The 20,225-nt window shown below is 45.0% G+C and overlaps 1 protein-coding gene across 1 annotated transcript in view; it reads left to right on the forward strand.

Moving 5' to 3' along the window:
- The window catches only part of SLC15A1 (solute carrier family 15 member 1), a 63,980-nt gene that overhangs the window by 15,383 nt on the left and 28,372 nt on the right, over window positions 1-20,225 (forward strand). The window contains exons 2-11 of the mRNA XM_021667908.2: window positions 5,440-5,456; window positions 5,844-5,925; window positions 6,029-6,170; window positions 8,365-8,484; window positions 10,468-10,567; window positions 10,783-10,873; window positions 12,649-12,732; window positions 15,756-15,838; window positions 18,923-19,009; window positions 19,557-19,646. Of these exons, the coding sequence (XP_021523583.1) occupies window positions 5,440-5,456; window positions 5,844-5,925; window positions 6,029-6,170; window positions 8,365-8,484; window positions 10,468-10,567; window positions 10,783-10,873; window positions 12,649-12,732; window positions 15,756-15,838; window positions 18,923-19,009; window positions 19,557-19,646 (896 nt within the window). The remainder of the gene's footprint in view (window positions 1-5,439; window positions 5,457-5,843; window positions 5,926-6,028; window positions 6,171-8,364; window positions 8,485-10,467; window positions 10,568-10,782; window positions 10,874-12,648; window positions 12,733-15,755; window positions 15,839-18,922; window positions 19,010-19,556; window positions 19,647-20,225) is intronic.

Here is a 20,225-nt window from a genome sequence, read left to right on the forward strand (position 1 = left end):
ACGTATCGGTGCTAAGGAAGCCAGTCCGGTGGGAAGTCCAGATTCTAAGCTGGGTTTGGCTCTAGTCAGTAGTTCACACAAGGGACCCAGAGTGATGTAGAAACACTTGGCTACTCGAATATGCCTCTGAGGTTTTCTAGCAGGGAACCAACATAAACACGAATACACCTAAGTAAACAGAATCTTGTGATAGTTGATACTTGAGTTCAGTCTTAGTCCCGATGTAAACACCAGTCCTGCACTTGAGCTTTCTAAGATAGCAGTCCTGTTGACACAGACCTATTAAGATAAGAAATGCTGACTGCAGTGTTACACCCAGTAGATAGCTCTTGATTCTATAAAAGAAGCGTTTAGCAACCTCTGCCCTGTAATAATAAATGCAGTTCTTGGAATACACGCTTTCAGAAAACAAAATGACTTCTCGGTGATGGCTGGGTACTAAATCTCAGATCTACACTTTAAGGGATTTCCTTTTCCATAATTTAGTTCCGCGTGCGATGATTGTTAGGACCTAAGCTTTCTGAATGGCCTCTTTTCTGTAACTGTAGTACATGTGAAGTAGACAAAAGCTTTATCACTATTATGAAGCAAATAACAGGTACAAAATATTTAGCAAAGACAGAAGAACAACTCTGGAAAGATGAAGTCTTTCCCTGCAAATAAAAATCCGGGGAACGCAGGAAAGGGTTGCCATGAAGCCCGGAGCTCTCTCTGCTGGGTTTGGGTTTTCAGAGCTCACTCCTGCTTCCCTGAAGGGGGCCAGGGATAAGACGGGCCTTGGTGTGGCTCCAACCCTCTCGTTGGCTTTGGGAGGCAATGGTAAGGCCATATTACCCAAAGTCTAAGCAGGCAAAGCATAACGTGGTATTGCCATGTCCTCAAGAACGAGCAGCGCTGGGCGCCTGTAATCCCAGCTACTCGGGAGGCCGGGGCAGGAGAATCGCTTGAACCTGGGAGGTAGAGTTTGCAGTGAGCTGAGATCGCGCCATTGCAGTCCAGCCAGACGAGTGAAACTTCATTTCAAAAACAAACACACACACACACACACACGCCGCGCGCACGCACACACACACACGCCGCACACAGACACACACACACACACACACGCCGCGCGCACGCACACACACACGACACACACACACACACACACACACACACACCCCGCACAGCAGTGACGCTTTGCACCCGCAGCCTGGTTTGCGCCGAGCTTGCAAAACGCACACTTGCCCAACCAGCCCTTCCTATTCGCTGGAGGCTGGCGCTTTCCCTGCGCGGTGTGAACGGCGGCCCAAGTCCACAGCAGGTGCACTGCGTCACCACAACCCACCCAGGACACAGAAGTCACGCTCCGCACGGGAGGGCTCGGGCACAGAAAGACGCCGCGGGGGATGGGCCACACAGGGCAGCGTGGACCCTGGGCCTGCAGCAGCCTGCCCGCCGCCCCCTGGGCCTGCAAGATGAGGGGGAGGAACCGCTCCCGAAACCTGGAAGGAGAGAGTCAGGTGGGAAGGGAGACGTCGGAGAAGCCGCGACTGTCACTTGAGGTGATGGTCTGAGGGGACCTTGCAGGGAGGACGCCAGAAAAACAAGTACCCCAATGTTTCCTCTTCCCCCTGATCTCCCCTGTGGCCTAAACCCAATGGAAGCCAGGCTGGGGCCCGGGACCTGGATGCGATCCCCGCGGGTCAGCCCCGGGGCGGTCCTGGAGCCGCCCCGGGCCCACAGGGCAGAGCTGACCTGAGCGCGGGGCTCGGTGACGCATAAGCGGGGTCTTGGAAAGCTCGTTCCACAAACACTGTTTCTGCTCTGCGGGAAGCGGCGCGGGGGCCTGAGGACGCTCAGGAGGTCGTGTCTCCCCGTAAGGAAGCCCTGAGCGCCGTGGGGTTTGCAGGACACTTCCAGTAACCCCGCAGGGCGGAGGTTGGCCTCGTTTGATTGTTGGGCTACCCCGGAACAGATGGGCTCGGCCGCCAGGCAGCCCACAGGTGCCAGCGTGAGACGCGGCCGCAGGACTGACTCCGAGGCCTCATTCTTGGTGTACTGCCCGGAAAGTGACCCCATCCCACGGCAGCCCTGTCTTGGGAGGAAACCGGGTTATTCGTGTGGAGGAATCTCTGTCCAGAACTCCTAACAGGCAGGAAGTTTGGAGTGGGGTCCCGAGAAACCAGGACAGTGAATTCCCCCTTAGGACAAGGACTGAAATAGCATCTAAAATGCTCTTTCTTTCTTTTTTTTCTTTTGAGACAGTGTCTCACTCTGTTGTCCAGGCTGGAGTGCAGTGGTGAGATCTCAGCTCACTGCAACCTCCACCTCCCAAGCTCAAGCGATTCTCCTGCCTCAGCCTCCTGAGTAGTTGGGATTACAGGCGCCCGCCACCAGGCCCAGCTAATTTTTGTATTTTTAGTAGAGGTGGGGTTTCACCATGTTGGCCAGGCTGGTCTTGAACTTCTGACCTCAAGTGATCCGCCCACCTCAGATGGAGGTGTAAGCTACCATACTCTGCCCTAAAATGCTCTTAAATGGGCAAAAATGCAAGACCATCTGGTAGGAGTCCCTGGGGCCACGCTGAGATGCAGGAATGGAAGTAACCCCAGCACAGGCTGACGGGATCAGGAGGGAAGGCACCTGCCCAGGAAGAGGTGGTGAGGCCTGGAGGGCCCTATGGTCGGGGTTAGGAAGGGAGTTCCTCTGCCAGGGCTGTGGCTTCGTTTGTTGTGGGATAGGGCTTTGAACTTGCACATAATGAAAGGACAAGGCAGTAAATCTGCAAGGAAGATCTCCAGAGGGAAATGGTATGGCAGATGGAGGTGGGCCCTGTGGTGGAGGCTTCAGCGTGCTGTACGGCTCCTGTATTGGATACCTGCCATGGTCTTTCTGGTGCTTGGAGCCAGGGGAGTGATAAAACTCACTTATATAGAGCCGTCAGGCAGCAGGACATCACGGCCCGCATGTGGTCCTCCAAGTGCAGTGTCCGGGCCAGCGGCATTGACATCACCTTGACTGTTCTTAGAGATGCAGACCTCAGATGCAGAGAGGTCCGCCTTCTCAAACACCAGCCCCAGTGGCCGGCACTGACTCCCAGTTGAGCTGCTTTTCATATGGGCAACTCTGCTGCAATTTGCAACACATGGGTTGCTGTAGGGCCTTAAGGATTTAAAAGTTGTTATGGATACGTATGATATTTTGATAGAGGCATACAATGTGTAGTGATCAAATCTGGATATTTGGAAGATCCATCGCCTCAAACCTTGGTCATTTCTTTGTGTTGGGAACATTCCAGCTCTTCTATCTATGTTGTTTGTTTTTAGTTTTTTGGTGTTTTTGACGGAGTCTCACTCCGTGGCCTAGGCTGGAGTGCAGTGGTGTGATCTTGGCTCATTGCAGCCTATGCCTCCTGGATTCTAGTGATTCTTCTGCCTCAGCCTCCCAAGTAACTGGAATTACAGGCACTCACCACTACGCCCAGCTAATTTTTGTATTTTTAGTACAGATGGGGTTTCACCATGTTGGTCAGGCTGGTCTTGAACTCCCAACCTCAAGTGATCCGCCCACCTCAGCCTCCCAAAGTGCTGGGATTACAGGCATGAGCCACCACGCCCAGCCTCTATTCTGAAATATACAATAAATTGTTCATCATAGTCACCCTCTTGTGCTACCAAACACCAGCTCTTATGCCTTCTACAGGACTGTGTTTTTGTATCCACAAACCTTGCTTCATCCTCCCGTCTTCCCCTACCCTTGCTATCCTCTTGTAACCACCATTCTACTCACTACCTCCATGAGATCAACTTTTTTAGCTCCCATATATAAGTGAGATCATGTGATATCTATCTTTCTGTGGCTTATTTCACTTAACCTGATGTCCTCCAGTTTCATCTGTATTGCTGCAAATGATAAGATCCAATGACAATCTTCATAGAAATAGGAAAAAAAAAATCCCAAAATTCATATATAACCACAAAAGTCCTCAAAAAGCCAAAGTCATCCTGAGCAAAAAAACAAATGGGGCTGGAGGTACCACCTGATGTCAAAATATATTACAAAGCTCTAGTAACCAAATCAGCATGGTACTGGCATAAAAACAGACATGTAAACCAGTGAGACTTTTAGAAAAGAGAACCCAGGAATAAATGCACGCATTTATAGCCAACTCATTTTTTACAAAGGTGCCAAGAACAAACACTGGGAAAAGAACAGTCTAAAGATTAATTTTCTACTGTAGTGATTTCCAAAGCACACTGCCTGGACCAGTGGCAGCTCCCACATCTGGGGGCTTGTTAGAAATGCAAGCTCAAGTGTCCATCTCAGGCCTACCAAATCAACAACTCTGGGAGTGGGGCCCAGCTATCTGTTCTTGCAAGTCCTCCAGTGACTCTGAGGCACACTCCAGTGTGAGACCCACTGCTATGGGGTCACCGATTCCTAGATTTCTAATAGAGGTTGAGCATGTTCAAGGAGCCCTGGCAAGAAACAACCCTAACATAAGGAAATAGGGGTGGGTAAGGGGGAAAGGGATGGATGCCCTGTGGGAAACAGCATAGCATGTGATAGACACGGATAAACACAGGGCAGTGTGTTTGTGCAGGAGAAGAGTGAGGAGTTGTAAAGACCAGAGACAAGGGCACAGCTCAGCTCTTGTCAAAATTCCGGGAGACGGAAGAGCAGGGGCTGACTGGGTGGGGATGAGGCGCTCCTAGGAAGCAGATGGGAGAGTCCGCTGGTCTCACGTGCACCGACTCCCTTGTATTCTCAGGCTGGTACTTCCTGCTCTTCTCACCCATTCTCCTGACATAAGCCCCTACCAATGGGAGGTATTGTACAGGACAGTGAAAGTGGGGATGTTGGTGTGATAGATGGTGCATGATTCGTCCACTGGCAGAACCTGGTCCAGAAGGGAAGCAAAGATATAAACTGCCCATCATTACAGTGTGGTGACGTAGAGACATCAGAGATGATTCAGGAAGGGAATATCAGTGGCAAGACTTAAATCATGGGGCGAGCCCGGCAGGCAGGCAGGAGGTGGCGGTTGAGTGTGCACAGTGTGTCAGGCACGCAGAAGCATTTTATATTGCAGGAATGTAATCCCCACCATCACTTGTGAGACAGTGAAAGACATGCTAGAGTGTGTGGATTCTTCCCCACGGGCAGCCTTTGAAGTGTTTCAGGAGGAAATGATTTGGGCCTGATTCTCTGAGCTGCTGCTTCTGCATTTTGACTACACACGAGAATTGCCCAGGGAGCTTCTTAAAGGAAAATACAGATGCCAGGCCCTGCTTCCGATAAGAAGCACGAGTCTCGGGCTGGGGTCCCGGGGAGGCTGGGGCTGTTTGGTGAATGGCCCCTCCAACCTCCCTAAAAAGTCAGAGGCTCTGAGTTTAGACACAACAAAAAGTATTGTAACAGCTTGACTTTAATATTGGGATTCTGCTTTTCTTTTAGGAATGTCCAAGTCATGGGTGAGTACCCTTTTTCCTTCTCTACATATCTTCAGCTTGTGAATTTCATCTGATTTACCCCTAAGGGTTCATTCACCTAACAGATCTGTAGTGTGCATCTAGAACCAGTGAGGGTGGGATCCTGGGTTTCCATGTGGGATGTCCTCTCCCAAGGAAATACTGTGGATAATCCTCCTCAGACTAACAATACCACTAGATGCTTATTTCATTGCTATATCTGTGGAAGCATTAGTGTAGAGAATACAATGATTGAATTCTAGTTTCCTGCTCTAGTCACTGGTAAGTTACTGAATCTGCACTAGCTGCTTTTCATGCACTGGTGCTCCTTTGTGGCTATGGACCAGTGAGGGGTGTATTTCAATCCTGTGCTTGTTTCTTTTTTGTCAGAGTTGCCTTGGTTATCCCCTGAGCATCTTCTTCATCGTGGTCAACGAGTTCTGCGAAAGATTTTCCTACTATGGAATGCGAGGTAACTGTATTGGCCACTTCTCACCCTTTGGGGAAGAGCAGGAGTGGCTGTAACCAGACCTCACTTTGTTTCCCCCTCCTCTTCCACCTGCCCTCTGCAAAAGCACTCCTGATTCTGTACTTCACAAATTTCATTCGCTGGGATGACAACCTGTCCACCGCCATCTACCATACGTTTGTGGCTCTGTGCTACCTGACGCCAATTCTCGGAGCTCTTATCGCCGACTCATGGCTGGGAAAATTCAAGTGAGTGGCTGGAAATTTCTTGTTCACAAACAAGCCGAAAAGCAAATGTAGATTTTGTGGTCAGGGAGGGTGGAATTTTGGAATGACGAATCAACTCTGAGGAGAGGCCAGGTGTGGTGTGGGTCATACCTGTAATCCCAGCTCTTGGGGAGGCTGAGACAGGAGGATCATCTGAGTCCAGGAGTTTGAGACCAGCCTGGGCAACATAGTGAGACCCCATCTCTACCAAAAATAAAGAAATTAGCCAGACATGATGGCATACACCTGTGGTCCCAGCTATTTGGGAGGCTGAGGTGAGCCCTGGAGGTCAAGGCTGCAGTGAGTCGTGATCATATTACTGCACTTCAGCCTGGATGACAGGAGCAAGACACTGTCTCAAAAACAAATTAAAAAAAAAAAAAGCAAACCCTTAGGAGAGCATTTACAGCTCTGTTTCTGCCCAATCTTCTGTCTCTAGAGCCTACCACTGTGCTTGACATTTAGCGACTGCAAACAGCATCTATAGGTTTGTTTTTTCCCTGATCCAAACAAAACATCTTTGTCTCATCTTGACATAGTAGCAGGGATACTGTCTATCGTCAGTGATGTGTGAGGCATGGAGTTCAGGGCTGAGGAAATGAAGGAACTCCCTAACATACCTCCTGGCTGCTGAGGGGCTTGCGCTGTGTCAGATCACATGGTGTGAGGTCACCAAGGAGAGAAGTCACCCAGCCCTCCAGCAAGGGCTCCACAAGTACACCCAGTGGGAGGCTGTCAGGCAAGGTTTCCTGGGACTTAAGGAAGAAGGAAGTAAAGGCTCTTCCAGGCCAAAAGAATGACATGGCTGTCTTAGTCCCCTTGTGGAGCTGTAAAAGAATACCCGCGACTGGGGAATTTATCAAGGAAAAAGGTTTATTTGGCTGATGCTTCTGCTGGCTGGAAGACCAAGCATCTGGTGAAAGCCTCAGGCTGCTTCCATCCATGGAGGAAGGTGAAGGAGAGCTGGCGTGTGCAGAAATCACATGGCCAGAGGGGAAACGAGAGAGAGAGAGAGGAGGGAAGTGCCAGGCTCTTTTCAACAACCAGCTCTTACAGGAATTCACTCATGACCCTGAGGACAGCACAGGCCATTCATGAGGGATCTGTCCCAGTGTCCCAAACTCCTCCCACCACTCCCTGATTCCAACACTGGGGACCACATTTCAGCTTGAGGTTTGCAGGAGACAGACATATAAACAGTAGCAGGGGCAGAAGAAAGAATAGTCACTACCTCCAAAGAATTCTACAAAAATTACCAAAGACCCACTTCCTAGCCAAATATCATTACCAATCAGGAGAGGCCAGGTGTGGTGTGGTTCACACCTGTAATCTCAGCACTTTGGGAGGCTGAGGCAGGAGGATTATTTGAGCCCAAGAGTTTGAGACCAGCCTGGGCAATATGGTGAGACTCCATCTCTACAAAAATAAAGAAATTAGCCAGGCATAGTGGCATATAGCTGTGGCCCCAGCTGTTTGGGAGGCTGTGGTGGGAGGATCCACTTGAGCCCTGGAGGTCAAGGCTGCAGTGAGCTGCATGTGACAGGCAGTGATCACATCACTGCACCAGCCTAGAGTGCAGCTTAAAAATATAAATACGAATTCCATAGGTCAAACAGAACATTGAGTCTTTCAAATGCTTGAAAGATAAAGTGGGTCTTTTCCCTCTCCTGTCCCTCTAGCCAAAATTTGTTAATTTTTTTTTAAGAGACAGGGTCTCGCTCTGTCACCCAGGCTGGAGTGCAGTGGTACAATCATGGCTCACTACAGCCTCAAACTCCTGGACTCAAGTGATCCGCCCACCTCAGCCTCCTGAGCAGCTGGGACCACAGGCATGTGCCACCACACCCAGCTAATTTTTAATTTTTTTATGGAGATGGGGTCTTGCTATGTTGCCCAGGCTGGTATCAAACTCCCGAGCTCAAGCAGTCCTCCTGCTTCGGCCTACCAAAGTGCTGGGATTAGAGGCATGAGCCACCATGCCTAGCCCAAAACTTTGCTCTATTCTTTTTGCCCATGTGCCTTCCTGAAAGTTACCAGTGTTAGTCAAGTTCAAGAAATAAGTGTATTCAGGATTGGGCTCTTGAAAGCTTTCGAGGAGGGGGTCTCTTGCAGTGGAGTCGGAAGTGGATGGCTATTGTGTGGTTAACTTGGATTCTCTTCACCTTTGGAAACACAGGACCATTGTGTCGCTTTCCATCGTCTACACAATTGGACAAGTAGTCCTCTCAGTAAGCTCCATTACTGACCTCACAGACCACAACCACGATGGCACTCCCGACAGCCTTCCTGTGCACGTGTGAGTTGATGCTCGCTGCTGCCCCCACCACCTTCCCACCAAGTGCTTCTTTGATGCTTTTTCCTTGAACTTCACTGTGAGCATAAGGTTTTTCTTCCCTCTTTGGCAGTATGGAGAAGGCTGTCAAATGGATTAAGCTGGGTCTGCAGGATGTCACACCTCAATAGTTGTCTGGAGGCATTGCTCACTCTGAGGTTTGGCTGTCATGGACTGTCACATTCTACGTGATGTACAGTCAGTGGGCAGGGGATTCATGTTGGTCTTAACCTCCCTGGAGGGATATAAACTCCCACAGACCTTGATCCTTCATACCGCCAGGTGTCTTCCAGACTCCAGGACCTTGGTTTTCTGTCTTATACCACACTTGTGCCTGTTTTTCAACAATCCCATTTCATAAATATTTGTTCCAGCCCTTTGTGCTGGGCTCTGGATGGCAGGTGTTATTGACAAATGCTCATGTGCTGGATTAACCTTGTTTCACTGCAGTGTGGCCTAATAGACTAGTTGTAGAGATTTATTTAGTTTCCTGGTTTTTTGCTTCAGTTCCTTGATCTATGAGTAAAGTACCTAATGAGCTGGGAGAGTACAATAGAAACTCAAATTAGTATCGGCAATCCCTACACTGCTGGCTTAGCAGAGACTGCTGTCCAGACTGATCTCTTGATGCCACACTCTCGGTGCCCAGAGGGAACTGTGCCGGTGGAAGGCAGTGGCTGCGAGCCCTCCCACAGAGCCGCGCTGTGGCCTCGGCAGGTGCTATTCTCCACGCCTCAGTTTTCTAATCTGTAATATCAATTAAGAACATGGACTTTGGAGCCAGATTCTGGCTGTACCCCTCCTAGTTGTGTGAGGCTTAAGCAAGTTTCTTAATCTCTGTGCCTCAGTTTCCTTGTTTGTGATAGTACCTACTTCAAGTAGGACTGTCGTGGGTTAATCCAGGCAAAGCACCTAGAACACTGCCTGACAGGTGATCGGTGCTCAAGAAATCTTAGCTTTTTATTTTTCATTTCACAGAGTTCGTACTGGAGCACACCTAAAATTCTCACAAGAATAAATTGTATATGATATTCAGTAGGCAGTGATTTTGTTGTCTTTTGAAATGCTTAGTTTGGCAACATTAGATGCAAGTTGTATTAAGAGGCAGACAAGATTAAAGGGGTGATTTGGCCAGCCAATTCTGGAAGATTGGTTCAGGAAGCATGATTTTTACAGAATTCTTTCTTTGTGCAATATTTTCCTTGACTTTATCTGTTCATAAAATTTTTTTAAGTGTTTAAAAGCAACGTTAGCAACCAAGAAGATATGGGATACATGCCTATAAAACAAGAAATTTGTGGTTCCTACCTCTAAACTTAATAAAACTACAAAGTGAGAGTCAATAAATGCTATGAATTGTTTTTTTCAATTCAGGAGGTAAAATACTTAGCAATAACCTAGAAAATACAATAGTCAATTAAATAACCCTTAATGCCACCATCTAGACATAACAATAAATCTTTTAGTCTATTTCTTTCCTCTTTTTTGTACCTGGTAAACAAACTGAGGTCATACTGCCTAACCTGATATTCTGCTTTGCAATGAAATCATGTTTTCCAATGTTACTTAATGACTATTATGAGTCTGTTATGAGTGTACCAGACACAATGCTTATATTTGTTCAATAACATTTCATTTATCCACTCTTTTACTGGAAACAATAAAGCTACAAAAGAACCCCATACCTAAGGCTTTGCTCAGCTTGCAAGCTATTGTTTTATGTTTTCTGGATGGTAAATTATTAGATGGGGACAGGAGCTTGAAGGCCCATGAGTTCAGGTTTGCATTCGCCTATCAGGCTGCATTCCTGTGAGCTGGCTTCCCGTGAGATTATGTTCTTCTCTATGTGTGTCACTGTGCCAGGCCCGCTGAGGGAAACTGGGGAAAAGAGAAGGCTTCTGCTTGTGGGGATCTGCCATGTTGGCCCTAATACCCTGTCTTTCCCAGGGCGCTGTCCATGATCGGCCTGGCCCTGATAGCTCTCGGGACTGGAGGAATCAAGCCCTGCGTGTCTGCATTTGGCGGAGATCAGTTTGAAGAGGGCCAGGTAAGAGCAGGAGCCTCCGCAGAGCCCACGTGAATGAATTACACACATCCAGGAGTCAGAGGCCACTGGCGCAAAGCCTGTTCTCCATCAAATTCTTTTAAGTGCATTAGGAAGTAAGATACCAACCAAAACTGAGAAGTAAAGTGAGATCATCTGCTACCTCTGCTCGGTTGATTGATAGCCAAAGCCGTCTTACTTTCTCCTTAACATTGCAGGAGAAACAAAGAAACAGATTTTTTTCCATCTTTTACTTGGCCATTAATGCTGGAAGTTTGCTTTCCACGATCATCACTCCCATGCTCAGAGGTAAGAGACACCTGAAAGAAATGTCTGTTTGTCTTTTTTCAGTAAGGCTAAATCCGTGTCGCCTTTGTTTTGTTCCGTTCTTCCCTTCTGCCCCGTCCTCTAGCTGTCAGCTACATGCTAGGATGCACGTTGGAATCCGGAGTAAGCACTTCTTTTCCTGTGCGTTTCACCTCCTTTTCTCATCTTATTTGAATCCCTTATCCCAGTGACCACTGGAGAGTCTGAGCCATCCTTAGCGTGGGCCTCCATCTTCCTAAACTGTCACTAATGCAATGTCATGCTCACGGTAAGAGGTAAGAGGCCAGAGAGGTGGCTTGGAAGCCAACCTGGTGGGCTGTAGCTGCCATTCTAGCTTCAAGCTTTGCTCCCCAATGATATTTCCAGGACTTAGGAAGAGTTTACTGGGCAAAGTTTTATTCTTTGCTTTCCCATCATCTCAAGTATTTCCAAAATAATACTTGACTCTTCAGATAAAGAGAATGGGACGGTGTCAGCAGCTATCATGTTTGTGCTTGCGAATGCTCTATTGAGAGTCTGGGAATTTCCCACACGGAAGGGAATATGTGGTGGTGTTGAAGACAAACTAACAAGACCATGCTGTCCACGTTGGAATCAGATTAGATCATGAAATAAAGATTTCAGGGGGATTTATGTATTCCTGCATAGAATAGTGTTTAAGGATGACAGATAATTAAACCCCCTTCCAGCTTGTTTATTTTTTCTAACTTGTTTTGTATAAAAATGTCATAGCTTAAAACCTAAAATGCAATTAAAAAAAAAAAAAATGTCATAGCTTTTATTTCTGTGTCCTGTTCCCTCACCTATCTCACCTCTAGGTTCTACTAGAGGGTACATGTTTAAATTATAGAATATGTTAAAGGATAATTTTTAAAAGGAAATTCATTACTCTCATACAAATATAAAATGAACACATGACAAACAAATTTATGTAACTTGTTAATTAGCTGCTAATGAATCAGTTCAAATAAAGATTTGACTCACAAATTTCTGTTCTTTCTAGGGGAAAATTATTTTTGCATGCCACTAACAGGAAACATTTGCATGACTGTCACTTCTGCTAGCTAACTTCTTTCTCTCCCGATTGTGAGATAGCTAAACAAAATCGAACCCTGATCTCATCAGATCATTCCCGGTGGCTCCAGCATTCCATGGAAAGGATTTCCGGGAATCTCTATGACTCCTTACAAAGGCTTAGTTTTTATATAATTTTTATTTATTTATTTATTATTTTGTGTGTGTGTGTGTGTTTGTGTGTGTGTATATAATTTTTTTTTTTTTTAACAAATCCTGGGATTTCAGAGCTAAAATAACTGTTGGTCAGAGGTTGGCAAACTGTGGCCGAATCCAGAAATCCGGGCAGGACTATTCATTTATGTATTGTCTACAGTTGATTTCCCCCGCAAAGGTGGGGTTGAGTAGTTGACAGGGACCAATGGCTCACTGAGTCCCATATAATCAAGTTAGTGTATCCAGGCCATCTTTATCTCCCCCGCAAAGAAAATCCGTAGAACCAAGAAGGGGCCACTGATTTTGGCCAAGCTGGGTTCACCCATCTATTGAGGGGCTGAGATTAGAACTGGTTTCCATCTTCTGCTACACTGCTGCTTCGTTCAGCTGGCAATGACATCAGTAAGGCAAATGGATACGTCTAGAACACTACGTGAAAGCACTATAATTATCAGTGAGGGATCTTTACAAATATGAAGTATATGCTTGTTGCCATCATAGATTTTAATCTTGTCATTTCTCCCCAGTTCAACAGTGTGGAATCCACAGTAAACAAGCTTGTTACCCACTGGCCTTCGGGGTTCCTGCTGCTCTCATGGCTGTATCCCTGAGTAAGTAGAAATTGGTTGAATGAATATAAGCCTAGGACCAGGTCAGCCCCTACGTGAATGATTCTGACTAATTTTTTAAAGTGCATGTAACAAGTGGCAACCAAAAGGAGTGAGAAGAATTGGCACCAGATGTTAAACACGCTCTAACTATTCAAAGAAAGTAGGATTGGCATATCACTTCTGAGTGAATAGGATCAAAAAAAAGGATTACAGGAAAAGGAGACAACTGAGTTGGTCATTGAAAGATGTGATACTATTTAGGCAGATTAAGATGAAGGTGAGAGAGGCCAGGCATGGTCACTCATGGCCGTAATCCTAGCACTTTGGGAGGCTGAGGCAGGGGGATCACTTGAGTTCAAGACCAGCCTGGGCAACAGAGAGAGACCCTATCTCTAAAGAGTCTTGCTCTTGTCACCCACGCTGGAGTACAATAGCACGATTTGGGCTCACTGCAACTTCTGCCTCCCAGGTTCAAGCAATTCTCCTGCCTCAGCCTCCCAAGTAGCTGGGATTACTTGGGACAGGCACGTACCACCACACCCAGCTAATGTTTGTGTTTTTGGTAGAGACAGGGTTTCACCATGTTGGCCAGGCTGGTCTCGAGTTCCTGACCTCAAGTGATCTACCCGCCTTGACCTCCCAAAGTTCTGAGATTACAGGCATGAGCCACTATGCCCAGCCAATTTTTTTTTTTTAATTAGCTAGGTGCTGTGGCTTACACCTGTAGTCCCAGCTACTCTGGAAGCTTAAGTGGGAGGGTTGCTTGAGCTGCAGTGAGCCCTGATCACACCACAACACTTCAACCTGGATGATACAGTGGACCCTGTTTAAAAACAAACAAAAAAAATCTGAAGGTGATAGAATCTGCTGGATTAGCTAAACCCAAGGCTAAAAAGCTTTTGTTCTTGTCAACATGTACTTATCTGTAACTTGCTTGAAGAAATGGCAGCCTGGTTCAGTTGCCATTGAAACATTGAAACACTCCAATGAATGTCTACATTTCCATAATCAATCAGATTGGCGCAAAAGTAATTGCAGCACTTGCCATTGAAAGTAATGGCAAAAACCGCAATAACTTTTGCACCAAACTAATATCCCCAAATGTTTCTGCTAGAATTCTTTCTTGTTGGACAGAACATACATGTCTATTTGAGGCATTCGTTTGCACATTAGTTCTTGGCATTGGCTTTTAGGAAATGTGGTCTGTCTCCATGTGGTGGTTGGAGGTGCAAAGTGGCCGCCTCAAGTCCTCAGAGCCCCTTCTCCCACTCACATGAGCGTGTCATCAGCTTTGCTCAGCTGGCCACCACGTCTCTCTCTCCATTTTTGTTCTCGATCTTAGTAGTGCCTGGAATAGGCCCATTTTAAGTCTCTTTTGCCCACGTTGTAGCAGTTTAGCTTTCTCCTTTCGTTTAGGTGAGCACTCAGTATTCTCCCGTTTTTAATATGTCTCTTTTCTTCCATGGTTCTTACACTGTATTAAGCACTTTAGGTAAATGTTTATTTCATCTTACAAGTTATTCCTCTATCAAAGATTATGCTTTTTCTTCTGGAGGAATTGAGAACGGGCCAAATCCGATATGTCAATACGACCTCTAGAAATTCCTATGCTTGAATTAGGTTTCAATTAATCAGAAGCTTAAAGATGAAATATTATTTGGTAAAAGAAAACATAGACTCAGTCTCTTTACCATCCACGTCTGCATTGAGACAGGTTGACATAGGGCAAAAATATAAGTAAACGTCCACTTCATCAGCTATAAAGAACATCGATAGTATAGGCACATACTTGGAGTTAGCACCTGTCAAAAATCTCAGGCCCTCTTAATTGAGAAAAACAAGTAGAATTCAAGCTATCGGTGTTTTTGAATTATTTAAGTGTGGTATTGAATAATCAGAAATCCTAGCATATAAACTGTGTTTTCAGAGACTCTTGCAAAAATGCTTTAAATTTTTAAAAAATTTTTGATAAGATGATAGCATAAGGTCTCACTGTGTTGTCCAGGCTGCTCTTGAACTGCTGGCTTCAAGTGATCCTCCTGCCTTGGCCTCTCAAAGTGCTGGGATTACAGACGTGAGCCACTACGCTCATCCCCAGAATGTCTTTTTTTCTAAGTTATTTTCACAATATGACTTTTGCCAAAAAGGTCCATGGAAGAATGGCCTCATTAAAGGTGCTTCGAGCTTTTATAAAACTGTAGCTGCAGATGCAATGAATTGTAACTGCTTCTGTAGTGACCACAGAAGAAACTTCTGCCACGTATGATTAATTTTTTTTTCCTGAATATAAAAGGGAGAAAGAAAAAGGTTTCTCTTCCCATTGCAGTCAGAAAATTACAGCTCCATTTATTTTTATTTTTATTTTTTTGAGACTGAGTTTCACTCTGTCACCCAGGCTGGAGTACAGTAACATGATCTCAGCTCACTGCGACCTCACCTCCCAGATTCAAGCACTTCTCCTGCCTTAGCCTCCAAGTAGCTGGGATTACAGGTGCCCACCACTATGCCCAGCTTATTTTTGTATTTTAATAGAGACAGGGTTTCATGTGATGTTGGCCAGGTTGGTCTCGAACTCCTGAGCTCAAGTGATCCACCTGCCTCGGCCTCTCAAAGTGCTGGGATTACAGGTTTGAGCCACCGAGCCTGGCCCCATTTATTGTCTTAGTAGAATAACACATTAATGTGTTATATGAAAGCACTGATTCCTTTTGTCTCCCTTTAAATAGAGATAGAACTTGTGCTTAAAAGCTGTGTGAGTGTATTTGAGCTACCTTAAGTTATGGGAAGTAGATGATATTAGGCTTAAAGGTTTGCATATTAGAACACGAATATAACATTACTCAGAGGTTTTTGTGATTGTGAGAGTTAAAAGCACTTTCTAAACTGTGAGGTTGGTAGTTAAACCCATTCCATAAGTAATCTGGTTATTCCCAAACAAAGTTGTAACACAAAGGCACGTTTCTCTGGGCCACAGGTGGCTCTGGCACGTGCCCTGCTGACATGTCTTTTTCTGCCCTATCTAGTCGTGTTTATCCTTGGCAGTGGCATGTACAAGAAGTTCCAGCCACAGGGCAACATCATGGCCAAAGTGGTCAAGTGCATCGGTGTAAGTATCCCAGCTGCTCTTTCTCAAGCCCATTTAACCACCTCAGAACCTTCTATATCCTTTAAATTATAATTTAATTAAGCTTTGACTTTCTTTTAAATTTTTTTTAGTGTTTTTATTTCAATAAATGTCAGTTTCTTAAAAAATTCACCAAATGGAAAAAGACACAAACAGAACTCCCAATAAGGAAAGAATAGAAATGGCTCTTGAGCTTATAAAATAAGATCAATGGTCAAAGAAAAGCCAATCAAAGTGACTCTTCATCTGTCAGAGATCTTCACCTGTCAAAGAACAGCGCTTGAAGTTTGTTGGGGAGCAGTGATTCAGAAATGGAGAGGTTCAATTTGGCAATGTGTAGCAAGACTCTCTAATGTTCAGATGCTTCGAGTCAGTCATGCTGCTTTCAAGAATTAAGAGTAAGAAAATAGGCCGGGCGCGGTGGTTCACACCTGTAGTCCCAGCACTTTGCGAGGCCAAGGCAGGTGGATCACTTGAGCTCAGAAGTTTGAGACCAGCCTTGTCAACATGGTAAAACCCTGTCTCTGCTAAAAATAAAAAAATTAACCAGGCATGATGGTGGGTGCCTGTAATCCCAGCTACTCAGGAGGCTGAGGCCCAAGAATCGCTTGAACCTGGGAGGCAGAGGATGCCGTGAGCCAAGATCGCACCACTGCACCCCAGCCTGGACGACAGAGGGAGACTCTGTCTCAAAATAAAAGAAAACAAACTAGAGTAAGAAAATAATTTTAACAAGAAAAGAAAAAAAAAACAAATGAAAATAGTAAATAATTTTAAAAGTGAATACAGACTCACATACAAAGATTATCATTGTAATACTTATAATAGCAAAAATGTCAGCCCACCAAATTGCTGCAAATAGGAAGACGGTGCTGAACTTCCAGCTCATCTCTGCATAGCAGGCAGCCGGCAGCAGTCTTGTTTTTAAAGAATATTTGGTGATAGAAATGTGCAGAATGTGGATCCTTCCATAAGCACCTCTGTAGTACATGCACATGCAGGTACATTTATGGGCAGGAAATGAATGTTGAGAGTAGGAAGCCTTAGATAATGGGATAAAATAATTTTTCTCATACGCTCCCCATTTTTTTAGTGAACATACTGTATATGTTGTATAACTAGAGGTAAATATGTCACTTACTTAAAAAAAATCACCTGTGAATCTTTTGGATGAAAAGGCAGCCTTAAGATAATTTTAGATCACTTACTTTATCTTACCTGGCCTTACTGCTTTAGATTATTTATTATATTTTCTTTCTTTCTTTCTTTTTTTTTTTTTTTTTTTAGATGAAATCTTATTCTGTTGCCCAGGCTGGAGTACAGTGGCATGATCTTAGCTCATTGCAACCTCCACCTCCCAGGTTTAAGCGATTCTCCTGCCTCAGCCTCCCAAGTAGCTGGTATTATAGGTGCCTGTCACCACACCTGGCTAATGTTTTGTATTTTTAGTAGAGATGGGGTTTTGCTATGTTGACCAGGCTGGTCTTGAACTCCTGGCCTCAAGTGTTCCACCTGCCTCGGCCTCCCAAAGTGCTGGGATTACAGATGTGAGCCACCGTGCCCGGCCAAATTACTGCCTTTCGATCACACTCATGCCTCCAGCCTCCACCAGCATCACCCCTTGCTGTGTTGTTGTAAATGTACTTTGCTGCTCCCAGAAGCCTTTTTCCTAAACAACGCTAACAAGGAATCTTTGTGGCCTCTAATTGTATGATGGGTGGGTCATCGTATTTTTCTGACCTGTGTTATTATATTTTAAAGTATGTTTCCCTGTAGCCTTAATTTGTTAATAAATGTGTTTCTCTGTAGTGGGTTCTTACTCTTAAATTTAAAAACTGATACTCAGTTCAGTTATTGGAAGGCTTCTAAGTACGTTTGGAACAACTTAGTGTGTAAATCTAGTTTTTCAAACACAAACTTTATGAAACTTAAATACAGATCAAATATTTCTGATAAAAATCTAGCATCCAAATTAAGATATACTGGCTGGGCACGGTGGCTCACACCTGTAATCCCAGCACTTTGGGAGGCAGGTGGATAGCCTGAGCTCAGGAGTTCAAGACCAGCCTGGGCAAAATTGCAAAACCCTATCTCTATTAAAAATGAAATCAAAAAATTAGCCAGGCATGGTGGCACATACCCGTGGTCCCAACTGCTTGGGAGGCTGAGCTGAGAGGATCACTTGAGCCTCAGAGGTCAAGGCTTCAGTGAGCCGAGACAGTGCTACTGTACTCCAGCCTAGGCGACAGAGCAAGACCCTGTCTCAAAAACAAATTGAAATTATGTCATAAGTATAATATATTCTCTGGATTTGGAAGACTTAATATGAAAGAAGGTAAAAATTCTCATTAATTTTTAAAAATTGATTACCTAGTAAAATCAGTAGGGCTTATCATGTTACATAAAATATATGTATAATGAATTTTACCTGTTTCACTTTTACTTTTTAAGATGGCTACTAGAAAACTTAAATTGCAAACATGGCTTGCGTTCTAGTTCTCTTTTTTTTTTTTTTTTTTTTGAGATGGAGTCTTAGTCTGTCACCAGGCTGGAGTGCAGTGGCACGATCTCCAGTCACTGCAACCTCCCTCCCAGGTTCAAGTGATTCCCCTGCCTCAGCCTCCCCCGAGTAGCTGGGACTACAGGTGTGTGCCACCACGCCCAGCTAATTTTTTGTATTTTAGTAGAGATGGGCTTTCACCATGTTAGCCAAGACGGTCTCCATCTCCTGATCTCATGATACACCCGCCTTGGCCTCCAAAGTGCTGGGATTACAGGCGTGAGCCCCTGCGCCTGGCCTCATGTTTTATTTCTACTGGGCATGCTTCTCTAAAGGATCTAGAGAGTTAATTGGACACAGCTTGACTCTGTTCACCCCAACTCAGATGCTCTTAGTTGGAAAGACACTATTAATAGAAATAAGTGCTCATATACTAGTAGATACAATTTTGTGTTTTGCTTTTCTCATAAGCATAGTTTTCTACTAAAGGGAGTTTAATTGAAATATGCTTCCCAGACAAAGTTGTTGGTCCCATTTTGAAATTTGATTTTCCTTCCTTCCTTCAGTTTGCCATCAAAAATAGATTCCGGCATCGGAGTAAGACATTTCCCAAGAGGGAGCACTGGCTGGACTGGGCCAAGGAGAAATATGATGTGAGTAACTGTCATTGCCACAATGACCCCGATTTCCCCGGGAAGTGAACACCCAGAACCTCAATTCACATAAAGGTTATGTGGACAAAATGGTCAGCTGTACCTTTATAGCATATTAAATAAGACTATGCATGAGTGCATTTTTTTAATTGATAAATAGTGGATATAATTAGTCTGGAAACAATATTACCTTTTCATAGTTTTTCATTTGGTCTAATCTGCCATTAATTATATGTAACTGGGGTCACATAACCTTAGTTTAAATATAGGAGAGTCAAGTGGTGGTGACGGCTGTGGCGGGATTTACAGTGAGTAAATTCAGGTAATTTGCCTCCTAAATAGATGTTTTCACTCATACTTTCGATGGCTTAGACATTTTCAGTTTTCTGAAGAAAACCGCAGCAGTATGTTTTGGATTAATCACCTCCCAGGTGGTCTCTAGATGCAAATATCCGTGTCTCCACTGAAGCTCAGCAGCGCCTGCAAGCCTCGAGTGGCACAGGACACAGGCTGTGGCTGACTTGTCCCTCCCCCACTCCAACTACAGGAGCGGCTTATCTCCCAAATTAAGATGGTTACGAGGGTGATGTTCCTGTATATTCCACTCCCAATGTTCTGGGCCTTGTTTGACCAGCAGGTAATGTGAAACTCTGCTTCCGTTCCTCTTCATTTAGCAAGCGTACATCCGCACTGCCAGGTGCCAAGGTTCACTTCGTATTTCACACCTATAAAGTTCTTTTCCAGTTTCCCATTTATATTTCACTTATTTAATTATTAGAACACATTCAGTTTATTGTAAAAACAGCAAGAACAACAACAACAAAAACAGAAAACAGCAATTCCAGATGGTTCTATCCACATTTCTCTTGCTAAATAATGAAGACGATTAGGTGAGGTCAAGTCAAGTAGCCTTGGGAAATAGTTCATCCAGGACTCTTGCCAATGAAAACTGAGAGTAAAGAGTTTATTTTCCTACCAATATAGCGTGGTAACAAGATAGGTTGCCTTTTAATGGGGTCCACACATAAATGGAGAGGTACTTGATGTCTTCCACTCTAAGAGGGAGTCCTCAGGCTAGAAGTGCCATCCTAGGGTGGAAAATGACTCCTCTCTGAGCAGGGACCTAGAACCCGGCAGGTGACCCTACCACAGCCCTAAGACACATGCCCAGGAATTTTTCACAATCCTGTGAAACAACTCAATGCATGAGGCTCGG

The sequence above is a fragment of the Aotus nancymaae genome, unplaced genomic scaffold (genome assembly GCF_030222135.1).
Source record: "Aotus nancymaae isolate 86718 unplaced genomic scaffold, 86718_ANA_hifiasm-v0.15.2.pri h1tg000048l, whole genome shotgun sequence".
Classification (NCBI taxonomy): Eukaryota; Metazoa; Chordata; class Mammalia; order Primates; family Aotidae; genus Aotus; species Aotus nancymaae.